This window comes from Triturus cristatus, chromosome 3_2 (assembly GCF_964204655.1).
Source record: "Triturus cristatus chromosome 3_2, aTriCri1.1, whole genome shotgun sequence".
In the NCBI taxonomy this organism is placed as follows: Eukaryota; Metazoa; Chordata; class Amphibia; order Caudata; family Salamandridae; genus Triturus; species Triturus cristatus.
This window is the reverse complement of record NC_140584.1, coordinates 884,102,422-884,115,251: the sequence shown is the minus strand read 5'-3', so window position 1 is coordinate 884,115,251 and position 12,830 is coordinate 884,102,422. Positions and strand designations below refer to the sequence as shown.

At 42.2% G+C, this 12,830-nt stretch overlaps 1 protein-coding gene across 33 annotated transcripts in view; it reads left to right on the top strand.

The window, feature by feature from the left end:
• Positions 1 to 12,830, top strand: part of NCOR1 (nuclear receptor corepressor 1) — a 1,832,391-nt gene that overhangs the window by 1,455,051 nt on the left and 364,510 nt on the right. For all 33 annotated transcript variants that reach the window (XM_085649294.1, XM_085649293.1, XM_085649281.1 and 30 more), the window contains one exon: positions 11,991 to 12,153. In XM_085649294.1, the coding sequence (XP_085505420.1) occupies positions 11,991 to 12,153 (163 nt within the window). The remainder of the gene's footprint in view (positions 1 to 11,990; positions 12,154 to 12,830) is intronic.

Sequence of the window (12,830 nt, the reverse complement as noted above, 5' to 3'; positions counted from 1 at the left end):
CCGTTCAGTTCACTGTGACTTTCTGGTGTAATCTTACTTCGCAGACCCTCCACTGGGGTTGGTATTGCTTGGGTATGTATTCTAAGGTAAGGAATCTATCACTAACGTGTCTCTTTCAGATGCACAAGTTACTTGTGTAACGATATATCTGTAAGAGACATTAGTTAGTGATAGATTCCTAACCGCCCACCCATCCTCCCCGTTCTGCGAACAGTTCTCTAGGGTTCAGGTCATCCCTTTTAGCGCCCTAGTTCTATTGCACCAGTAGTTGGCATCTGACATGGCTCTGCGCTCCTGGCGTGGAAAAGTTGTGTACAGAACTGATGTCAGTGCGCGTGGGCGCATCTAAGTAGCTCCAATGACGTCATCTCGGCGATCACGACGCCAGCGACGTACGCGGAGCTGTACAACGACACCTGCCAACGCGCAGGGGTACTGCTGACAAAAACTTTCCGGATCCAGTCTGACACCTGGGGATATTCTAAGGTAAGGAATCTATCACTAACTAATGTCTCTTACAGATATATTGTTACACAAGTAAGTAACTTGTGCATTATTGACCATGCTAACAAAATTTTTATTATGCATTTGTCTTCTAATTGTGGCACGTATACTGCATTTCAAAGCACACTAGTTCAATGAATATTCTAAACTTCCTCCGTGTTTCTTGTTTATCTTATTGTGGACAAGTATGAGTGGGAGAATGAAAGGGTGTGTCCTGTCACTGTGATCCCGGAGAGGGTCAACAGTGTTGTGTTCTGGGAGTGCCAACTCACTTGTTTCTCTGGTTTGGTTAGGATTGCAAGTGAGGCACTACAGCTAGTCGGACTTGTTCTAATGGATACCGAGGTAGTAGGATGACTCAGTCCCTACATGCTGATGTTCCATGGTTCCCAGTATAGTTCTGTTTCAGAACAGAATCCCTGCAACAATTACGTAGGTAAAAAAATATATATATATCACCAAACAACCGATAATACTTAATATAAGCGTTTTTCAAAAAAGGATTCTTTTTGGGCACGCTATTTCCTTAGCGGTTTCTATACATGGCTCTGCGTTTTAGCCCAGAAAATAGTCTTGGAAGAAACTGATGTCAGGGGAGGGTTTATATGGACACTTAACAATGTTGCATCCGGTAGACGATGTTGTTACTTAGTCGTTCGATGCCATCTGCTGACGCCCAGCGGTATAGCTGTAGAAAACTTTCCGGCGCTAGTCTGGCTCCTGGGGATAATTTTATGGTAAGGAATCTGTAGCTAAATCTAGTATTTACCAGATAAGGTATTACTGAAGGTAAGTAACTTATTTATTTTTGTTGTGCTTCTGGTGTTTGAGGCTTGACTCAAAGTCCTATGAGAAGTGTGCCCATATGAATCTGAAGGCGATCTGGGAATGCGAAGTGAAGCTGTACGTCACCATACACTGACAGAAGTCCCACTCCTGTTCAAAATCGAGGGTGTGGACCCGTTTCCACTCCGGGGGCCGTTCTTGTGCCTGGCCCTCATCACAGTCCAAGTCTTCCAGTAAGTTAAAAGCAGAAGCACAAGCATAACTGGGAGTCAACCCAGTCCTGCCACTTTCTGGCTGAGAAGTTGCAAGGATTTCAGGGTGCCGTTTAGTTTTGCTCCTTGTCCTACAACGAGGAGCTTATTCTGCAGCTGATCCTGATGCACCTCAAGTGTCTGTGATGTCGCTACACATTGGGGTCTTTAGAACGACCATTTTACAATTCTTTTGCACTCTGGCCTCTTCTAACTTTCTTTCAGCTCAAAGGATTTACGGAGGCCTCCTATCTGGTTACTACTGGCTGGTCTGCCGTTCTGCCCCCTGAACCCATTCCTGGTTCCACCCTGTTGCCTGAGCCTTTTTCAACTCCTGGACTGAAATCCATGCTTGTCTTCTTGACAGACACCAGCCCCAACGTCCCTGGTGAAAAGATCTGTTTCCCAAGTCCTTCCTGACTCCAAACCTAATTATCCTTGGATCCGATTGATGGCTCATCCTGTCACCTTCCAATTGCACCTTTTCCCAGTCCAATCCAATTTGAATAGAATCATGCCCTTCCTTGGATCTGCAACACTGCACTCAACTTTACAATACCCACTCTGATCAGATATTGGAGATTAGGCGGATTATTCCAAATATCGTGATGACAATTTTTGTGTCGACTAGCAGGATGCAAGTGGGTTTGACACTTACCCAGAGTTGTGTTCTTCCCCTGGACTATTAACAGTTGCTGTGGTAATGAGAAGGACAGCAGAGGTACTGGATTTACAATTGCCAACCATGGAAGTCAAAACTAACATACTGACAGAGGTTTTGCATCCTAGACAAACTTCATCTAAATCCTTATTCCCATTTATTGAGGTCCTGAGTGACACCCTTGGGGGAACCTTGTGTAAGCCTTTTTAGAAAGCTGGCTCTGTATTTACTATACCAAAGTAAGCTATACTGTGCACAGAGTCCAGTGGATCCTGAAAGGCTTACTAAGGTAAAAGTAGATGATACCTCACGCTCTACTTATGGTAGTGTGGGCGAGCAGTAAGGCTTTATTAGAGGGTAGTGTTATGCAATTATTGTACACACTCAGGCAAGAAACGATGTCACCCACTCGGACTGAACTCGGACCAATTGTATCAAAAATATTTATTTGTTGTATTTGTATTTATAGAACCAAGCAGGACTTGGTACAAGTACATATGGTTGTATTTTTCAAGACAGAGAGCTAAAAAGCAAGCTGGATTAATAATGACTTTTCTTACAGGTTTGTAAAAATGTGCAAATACAGTTGGATTACTTTTGATTACTTTTCAAGTTTACTTTTTCTCCTCAGTGTGATATCCATAGATATCACACTGGGACATTTCCTGGATAAAAGGTAAGTCTGTTTTTCTCTAAACACAGTTTCTTAGGTTTTCAAACAATTTTCAACTCCACACAGAACTTTTTCCACAGAAAAACCGTCAGTGCAGTTCTATGGGGGAAAATCAGGTTATCGGTTTAAAGGTGCGTTATTGGTCTTGGAAGCTGTTTCTGGGTTTAGAACCAGGGTTCCCCCAGGGTTAAGTATGCACTCAAAGAGCACCGTCGGGTGCAGAGTTCAGAGGCCCGTAGTTAACAAATGGGTAATGGGGGCCTCCGGTTGGAGGCTTCTCATGGGCATGCCACTTGGAAATAGGAGCAAAGCTCCTAGGGTTTAGCTCAGGGCATAGGGGGATCTGAGTTAGCAAGCACACAAGGGGCACCCACAGCGGCACAGGGGGCGGCTGGGTGCAGGGTGCTAAATTGAAGGCCGGGTGCCCTGTTGGTTTAAATGGGGATTCTCCGGTCACTATAATCACTACAGGCTCGGGCTCGAAGATCTTCTGGAGTCGGCCGCCAGTTGGAGATGTAAGTTCCGATGTTGGGACACTGTTGGTTGGGCCACCCAAGGCCATGGGGCATCGGGTGCAGGGGTGTCATTTGGCGTCTGGTTTTCCTTACTGGCTCCCGTCGCGGTCAGGAGGATCTTCCAGATAGGTGCTGCAGACGTCGTCCGGAGACTTAAGGGATGTCAGTCATCGCCGGATCTGAGGTCAGGATCGCTGGGGAGACTTCCTCGTAGTGTTGGGCCACTCAAACTCGGGCTGTGGGCGTCTGGTGCAGAGTGGTGCAGACTCGCAGATTTGGCAGGAGCCAGAGTCTGTTGGTGAGCAAAGCCGGTGCTCACGGGAGACAGTCTTGCTAGTGAAGGCAGGGCAGGTCCTCTGGGTTCTCGGGGGCTGCTGGCTGCAGGACACACCGGGATTCTGCTGGAGCAGGTAGAGGTTGGGACAGGCCAGTAGGGTTGGGGGCCAAGTCAGTTGGTGTCCTCCTCTTATTCCTTCAGCAGGGTCTTCCGTCCTCCTCCTCCTTCTTTCTTGTCTAAGGAGGCAGGGTTCGGGGTTGCCCCTAAATACACAATTTAGGGGAGTTTCAGGTAAGTACAGGTTGGGGCCAATGGGTCCCTTCCTTGAGGTGTGTACACCCCCTATTATGTCAACCTCCAGTGGGAGGGGGGCATAAGCCTCGATTTTGGTTGGCTGGGTCCTTTGAAGCTCCCCCTTCGTGGACCCTGGCCATCCTGGGGGATGAGGCTTGGCGCCTCTGTCCAGGATGTGGTTAACGTTTTGCACAGTGGTATTTATAATAGAAGTTAGGCGCTTATGGTGAGTACACCTGATATCTATGAGCTTAATAAATCAGTGACGGTGCTCAAGGGTAGGGGAGAACCACCAACCTCCCTAAAAACTGCGGTCAGACCACATATAATCAAGAAAAGGGTACCCAAGCACACGTTAAATCAAAGTAAAGGCGGTTAGTATAAACATAAACAAATAACACAAATGGATCTTTGTTTCTTTCTTTTGGGTTTCTTCGGTTTATTGTTCTTTTCTCAAAGTGTATTTCATAGTCTTCAAAACGTTCCCAAGCCAACACGTGTTTCGTCGCCTTTAGTAGTTTTTTACATGCGACTTGTTCACGGCTAGGTACAAATTGATACGGTAATTACATTAATTAATATGTTCTTAAAAGATGCAAACATTTGTTAACAGCGTAAACAAATGTGCTCCCAGGGTAGGTGTGAAACTATGGGTAGATTTATCCATAGATGGTATCATCAGGCTATAGTGTACTATCAAACACCGTGAGGTGTGGTGAGCACTAGCCATATCATATCAGTTGGTGATTGCCAGATCTCCTATATACTAACGTGTGAGTGGTATATGTGAAATAATCCTGTGTGTGCCGGAACTTTAATCCAGTCCGAATTTAATCCAAAATTGCATGCGGTATGAACAGTCCAGTAAGGTAGAAAATGAATTGAGTATACTAACTCTTATTGTAAAGATTTTTTCTTTGAGTGAAACTAGAAGGTGTGCCAAATGGAAAAAAGGTGACGCAAATAAGACAACTGACCTGAATACGGTTTAATATGCAGAGTCTGTAAAAGTATAATCAATGCAAAAAGAAGTGTCAAAATGGTGACTATATAGACACTTTGTCAAACGTTTTAGGAAATGGAGAGGTTTTATGTCCAAAATCATATACATACGTCTAGTATGACGATAATTCCAGGTCATACAATCCGACGACGAGGGGGGGGGGTTTTAATTGGTCAATTAAGTCCAAATGAAATGTTATCACATTTCCGCATGTGCCCCAGATCTGAGCACCACGTCTGTAACAGAAAGGTAGAAAATCTAATTATAGGGCACAGCCTGACATAAATGGTCCGTTTAACCGAAATTACATTATTGCGGCAATGTCGACATCAGCTATGTATATGAGGTCTGTATACGTCTTGTCTGCGTATACTGTCAATAGCCAAAGAAACTGGAGGTTCCTAATCTCTTAAAGATCGATACAGGACTTCGGTTTCAGTATGTACGAACACAGTCTCTGTATACCCATTTACATAAGTTATTTGCAATGGAATAAGTAGACTTCTTACGCATGGTTATTAAGTTAATTCAAAACAGTAAACCTCGTTGGAGCCCAAGTAGAGATCCTAATACTCCCACTATCTGGCTCATAATTTCTCCGTTTACCTATTTAGGTAAGGAGTTAAGGGCAAGGATAAAGCGACACGGCGTACTCCGTGAATCGTTCTCATTACGGCATAATTACAAGGTGTATCACGTTAACCGATACCCTCTTACCTCTCGGTCTGTACAGTTGTATCTCCCCCAACCGCGTCTGGCTCCGAATCAGAGTTGCCGGTATGCGTTTAGCTATCGAGTATATACGTGGTTGTGAGGTCATGTGACCGGAAGTCGGACTGATGCGGATGCCAAACCGCTTTCGAACACAAGCGCCATATTCGAGAGGGTTGCGACATTAAGAATGGGTCTTAATCTCCCCAGATTCCATTCTTTCAGTAAATGTGGTATGATTTAAACCAGTATATCAGTATACCAGTGTTTCCAAATTCATATTAGTGTGAACGACATTGCTATATTCATAACCGAATCGAGAAAATATTAACGTAATATAAAATTAATTTGCGTTGTTTAGACAGAAGGACCATAGCTCGGCGTATCCAATTATAAGGATAACACTGATTCAAAAAACATTAAGGTGTATATAGAATTTCTAAATTTGGCAGCCATCTTAGGTCCGGACACGCCAAAGATATTGAAAGCAAAGAAAACTTTATAAATGTCAAAATGCCCAGAGACCACGACTGCACTTAAGATAGTCGTTGAATGTATATTATACAGGCATAAATTTATGGACTAGTCAAATTCCATATGAAATTTATCAGATTTACGGAACAGAAAGCGTGCCTGTAGTGAGAAAAAACTTTATTTGTGTGGTGTCTGAAGTGTTTCTAACACTCAAAGACTGAACATACCGTGATGTGTGTAAAGTTGATGGTGGCTTACCATATACAATCCAGAGTGAATTACGGTGAATGGGTGAGTGACATCATGAAACATATATTCCGCAGAAATTCCCATATTCTCTTCAATGGAGCCATATCTATATCACAACCAAAAGGTTTTCAAAGGAAAATATCCATAGGTTTGTACATTATCCAATACACTCAGGAGATGATACAGTAATACGGTCATGTACATTGTCTGGTTTCATTTACCTAGAAAATAATGCATTTCATCATCAACATTAATCCCTAGCTCTGTCGTGCGTAATTTCAATATCCAGGAGGCTTCGTTCCTACGAAGCATTAGTTCTCTGTTACCCCCTCTAGGGTTCCTCATGGTTTGTTCTATACCATAGAATTTAAAGTCCCTGTGTGTAACCTGCGAGTGGCATTCCAGGATGTGTGTTGCAATTGGGTATCTTTCATCACCCTGTTTTACTGCCCTCATGTGTTCCCCTATCCTGACACGTAAGGGGCGTATCGTGCTGCCCACATATTTTTTGTTGCACCTACACTCGATGATGTATACAACAAAATTTGTATTACAATTGATGTTTGTCTTAATCTTGTAAATTTTCTCGTTTGGACCCATGAATTCCAATTTTTTATTGTAAGCCCATTTGCACGCTGAGCAGTGTCCACATCTATGGAAACCCTCCATATGTGTAGCCAACCAGTTCCTTCCGGTGGTGGCTATTGGATAGCTGGGGCTAAGGAGACCTCTAAGGGAGTTTCCTTTTTTATAGGTGATTTCTGGTTTGTTGCCAATAATCCCTGTCATGGTGTCGTCTTTTTTGAGGATATGCCAGTGTCTGTTAAGACTTTTAACTAGCACACCCGAAATGTCATTGTAGTTTGTGATAAATCTCACTTTGTCATCCTCTGTCTTCCTGTTAGTATTGTCCCTGAGGGTCGTTTCCCTTTTGATCTTCATGATCCTAGTTTTAGCTTTCTTTAGTATGTTGGTATTGTAACCCCTGGATTTGAAACGTTCGGTCATTTCCTCAGTGCATTCTGTAAATTCAGAGTCCAGACTGCAGTTGCGTCTGGCTCTGACAAATTCTCCATAGGGTATTGCATTGATCTGATGTCTAGGGTGTGCGCTAGTGGCATGCAATACTGCATTGCACGCCGTGTCTTTGCGATACAATCTACTGTTGATCTGATTGTTCCCTACATACAGTTCTATGTCAAGGAATGTAACTTTCATTTTGCTATACTCGTGTGTGAATCTGATATTCCATGTGTTACTGTTGAGGTGTTCAACAAATTTCATGAGTGTTTCTACATCTCCTGTCCAGATCATTAGGCAGTCGTCGATATACCTGCCCCAAAACAGAATAAACTCTATCCATTCTGAACCATGTTGGCCCCAGATCCACTCCTCCTCAAGCCATCCCATGAACAGATTGGCGTATGAAGGAGAGAATCTGGAGCCCATGGCAACTCCCTGTTTCTGACGGTACCACTTATCCTTAAATAGAAATACATTATTGTCAAGGATGAGTTCTATCATGGTAATTAGCATTTCTGTGTGTTCCCATGTACTTGCTGATCTGGTGCTAAGGATTTTTTTGATAGCTTTCAATCCACATTCTCTATTGATGCTGGTGTAGAGGGCCGTGACGTCTAGTGTTACTAGTATCATTTCTGGTCCCCATGTAATGTCCGATAAGAGTCCCAAGATGTGTTTTGTGTCCCGTATATATGATGGGAGGTTGCAAACCAATGGTTTTAGGAAAATGTCGACATATTCTGACAGCCTTTCTGTTGGGCCCTCTATCCCTGAGATGATGGGTCTACCCGGAGGGAAAGGAAGGTTTTTGTGTATTTTGGGCAGTGTGTACAAGCAAGGGTATCTTGGTTTATTAACCTGCAGATAGCTGTACTCATCATGATCTAAAATACCCATGCCATACCATTGTTTTAGATGTCTATTAATGTGTTCTGTCAATTTCCAAATTGGATTGCTGGGAAGATGTTCATAGCACTCCAAATCTCCTAATTGAGATAGAATTTGTTTCTCATAGTCAAGGTTGGACATGATGACAATGTTGCCCCCTTTGTCTGCTTCCTTTATAATAATGTCGTCATCCGTTCTTAACTTGTGTAGTGCTTGTCTTTCCCCATATGTCAAGTTATCATTCATTAATCGTGGTGTGTGCTTCTTTAGATCAAATCTGTCTAAATCACTGCTAACAAGTTTATGAAAAATGTCTATACTGTTCCAACTCTGTAGCGTTGGTACCCATTTGGATTTCTCTTTTAGGCCACTTTCTATTCGTACATCACTTATCACATTCAGATCACGCATGACAATATCTGCAGTGGTAATTTCATCTTCACAATCTGTTAGTGATAACAGTAGCCTAGTATCAATAATTTCTTGAATAGTTACCGCACTCAGAGGATGTGGTTGCTGATCAATAGTATCTTTTTTATTCATTTCATTTGTGAACATAAAGTGTTTCTTGATTTTCATTTTCCTAACAAATTTAAACAAATCAATTTTCACATCCACCACATTACCATGACTCTTGGGACAGAAGCTAAGACCTTTTTTCAAAAGTGTTTCGTCATCGTTTGTAAGAGTTCTGGTTGACAAGTTAACTATATTTACAGTATTTACTTTCTCTTGTTCCAAGATCTCGTCTTCATTCCTGCCTTTTCCTCTCTTCCTGCCTCCTCTCTTCCCTCTCCTTGTTTTGGGCTTATAATAGGGCGTTTGTTCTGTTCTCTGTTCCCTTTCTTGATGCGTAACACCTCTTGTAAAAAACGATTCCCTAACTCTGATGGGTCTGTCCGGGTATCTCCCTGTTCTGATTCGCTTGTTATTGGTGTATCTAGTGAGGTGTTACTTGAGCTTACGGGAGTTGCCTGTTTTGATTTCACGGAGTCATCCTTGGATACAAGGTGATCATATTTAGCTGCGAAGGTAAAGATCCTACCATTACGGTAGTCAGCCTCATCTCTCTTAAGTTTTTTGGTTTTCCGTGCTTTAATTTCTGAGATGTGATATTTCAAGATGTCATTCAAGATGTTATAGTTTTTCTCAGTTGGTTCTGGAAGATTGAGAGATTTGATTTCTGCCTCTAGGGTTTCTATCTCTGTTTGTAATTTAGCTGTTTTTCTATCGCAATTCTCAATCAGTATCTCCATAAGTTTATTAGAATTCTCTGTAAGTTCCTGTTCCCATGCTTTTAGTAAGTCTGGGTCCAGGTCATCGTAAGTAGGCAGAATTTGGGAACGGAGTCCCCTAGGTATTTGCTTGATCTTAATGTATTGTTTTAGGGTGGCCCCATCCCACCATTTGGAAGCCTCATTCTTCCGTAGTTTCTCAAGACGTTGGAATTTACTCTTGAGACCCTCATTCGGTCTAGATGTAGCCCCTGGGTTGGACGGAAAAGATGATGTGTTGTCATCCCTATTGTTAAAGAGATCATCCGCTTCTTTGTCTCTACTGCTTCTCATATTTTCAAAAGTATTCATGGTGCACCACAGCAGCCTTCTATTCTGTTAAGTAGTTAACGTTTTGCACAGTGGTATTTATAATAGAAGTTAGGCGCTTATGGTGAGTACACCTGATATCTATGAGCTTAATAAATCAGTGACGGTGCTCAAGGGTAGGGGAGAACCACCAACCTCCCTAAAAACTGCGGTCAGACCACATATAATCAAGAAAAGGGTACCCAAGCACACGTTAAATCAAAGTAAAGACGGTTAGTATAAACATAAACAAATAACACAAATGGATCTTTGTTTCTTTCTTTTGGGTTTCTTCGGTTTATTGTTCTTTTCTCAAAGTGTATTTCATAGTCTTCAAAACGTTCCCAAGCCAACACGTGTTTCGTCGCCTTTAGAAGTTTTTTACATGCGACTTGTTCACGGCTAGGTACAAATTGATACGGTAATTACATTAATTAATATGTTCTTAAAAGATGCAAACATTTGTTAACAGCGTAAACAAATGTGCTCCCAGGGTAGGTGTGAAACTATGGGTAGATTTATCCATAGATGGTATCATCAGGCTATAGTGTACTATCAAACACCGTGAGGTGTGGTGAGCACTAGCCATATCATATCAGTTGGTGATTGCCAGATCTCCTATATACTAACGTGTGAGTGGTATATGTGAAATAATCCTGTGTGTGCCGGAACTTTAATCCAGTCCGAATTTAATCCAAAATTGCATGCGGTATGAACAGTCCAGTAAGGTAGAAAATGAATTGAGTATACTAACTCTTATTGTAAAGATTTTTTCTTTATGAGTGAAACTAGAAGGTGTGCCAAATGGAAAAAAGGTGACGCAAATAAGACAACTGACCTGAATACGGTTTAATATGCAGAGTCTGTAAAAGTATAATCAATGCAAAAAGAAGTGTCAAAATGGTGACTATATAGACACTTTGTCAAACGTTTTAGGAAATGGAGAGGTTTTATGTCCAAAATCATATACATACGTCTAGTGCTTTGTTTCAGGATCCTAGGAGCGGGGACTCTCTCCACTCAGGGGTCCAGAAACATGTCTGGGGGTGGCAGCTGATTAGTAGCCAGTCAACCAGGACACTAGAGTTAGGTCATTTTTCAGGGGGCATATCTAAGATGCCCTCTGAGTGCATTTGGCATGAAATCCCACACTGGCATCAGTGTGGGTTTAATGTCCTGAGAAGTTTGATATCAAACTTCCAAGATTTCAGTAAAGCCATTATGGTGCTGTGGAGTTCGTAATGACAAACTGCCAGACCATATACTCTTTATGCTTTACTGCACTTAACAATGTCTAAGAATGGACTTAGACACTGTAGGGGTACAGGGCTCATGCACCTGTACCCTCACCAGTGGTATTATGCACCCAGCTAGAGGGATGGTTTACCTATGCCATAGGCAGTGGATTTTAGGCATGGCACATGTGTGCCATGTGGACTCTTCACTTTGCTCTGCACCAAAACCCAAATAGCCTGCAATGGCAGTGTGTGTGTTGAGGTACATGGCCTGAAAGGGTGGCACAATTTGTGCTGAAGTCCTTAGAGAAGTTCCCTGGTCACAGTGCCCTTGGTACCCATGGTGCCTTTTACAAGGGGCTTACATGTGGCCTGAGGGTAGGCAATTGGGTTTGCAACCGTACAGTTTTAGGGAAAGAACATGGGGCCTGGGTGCATGGTCGGCAGGAACCCAGGGCACACTTAGTCAAAGAGCATCAACATCAGGCAAAAAGTGGTAGGCAACCATGCAAAAAGGGGAACTTTCCTACAAGCCTTCTTCCAATACACCAGTGAACACCTAAAAGTCAGGTTGTTCAGGCTTCCTCCAGTAGGATGAACCCCAGTTGGAGAGTTATTTCGCCTTTTCTAGAGCACATCTAACCTGGAGGAGATTCAAGAGGTGAGGAATCTGAAGGTAGATAATGATATCCACCAGAAAGATTGGTACTGTTGATAAGTAACTCATTATTTTCTATATTTGCTACTGTAAGTGATAGGTATGTAGTGACCTTCATTATTCAGCTTCCCAGTAGTTGTGTGTTTGCTTTCCACATTAATGCACATACTGTTATTAGCTATATCAAAACTATCTTATTTTGCAGGGGCAGAGCAGCCTGGTAGACAAGGGGCACCTGGCTTTGCCCGGTCGCCTTCTCCATCAGTGAGAGCCCAAGATGCTATGCAACAAAGACCGAGCATTTTCCAGGGAATGAACGGCAAGAGTGTGATCACGCCACTGGACCCTGCAGCGCAGCTTCGCATCATGTAAGTGACTATCTTCTTAATCTTGCAGAGGCTTTTTTGACTTTTGCATTGAAATTTGTACATATTATACACTTAACACATTTTTCCCGAATGCCCTGGAGTACACAAGATGAGAACATAATGAAAGATGAGACAGTATCAAGACTGGATTTGACTTAAAGCTAACAGATTTCACAGTAACTTTGGCTTTTGTTGCATAATGTTAATTGTTAGCATTTTTTGGTGAAAAAGTGGATATTTTGTATATCGGCACCACAGATATCCTCAGATGTTTATCCTTTTGATGTTTTTGTTTTGTGGGTTTCTATAGAACAACAATAATCTGCCTATATTTGGAATACCTCTGTAATTATTGGTTTATGTAGATGACTGACAATACTTCACATGTAATGTCAACCATTCAAATTTATAGACTAGAGCAGTGTTTAATTATAGTTGTTCAAGTAATGCTTCTCTTCCTGGAATGTGAATTTCTCTAGGAGGTAAACTGTGCTCAAATTTGACTGAGCGATATGAGTTGCTGGTAAATTCATGCCATAGAGTTGTAGGAGTTGTGTATTTTTCTGGTTGGTTGATTAGGTCTTCAAATATCAGCTTTTGTAAGATATTCTATTTTATCATGTCCAGTTATCTTTGAAAAACAAAAAATCTTCATTAGGCCAGTAAAAAGAACATTT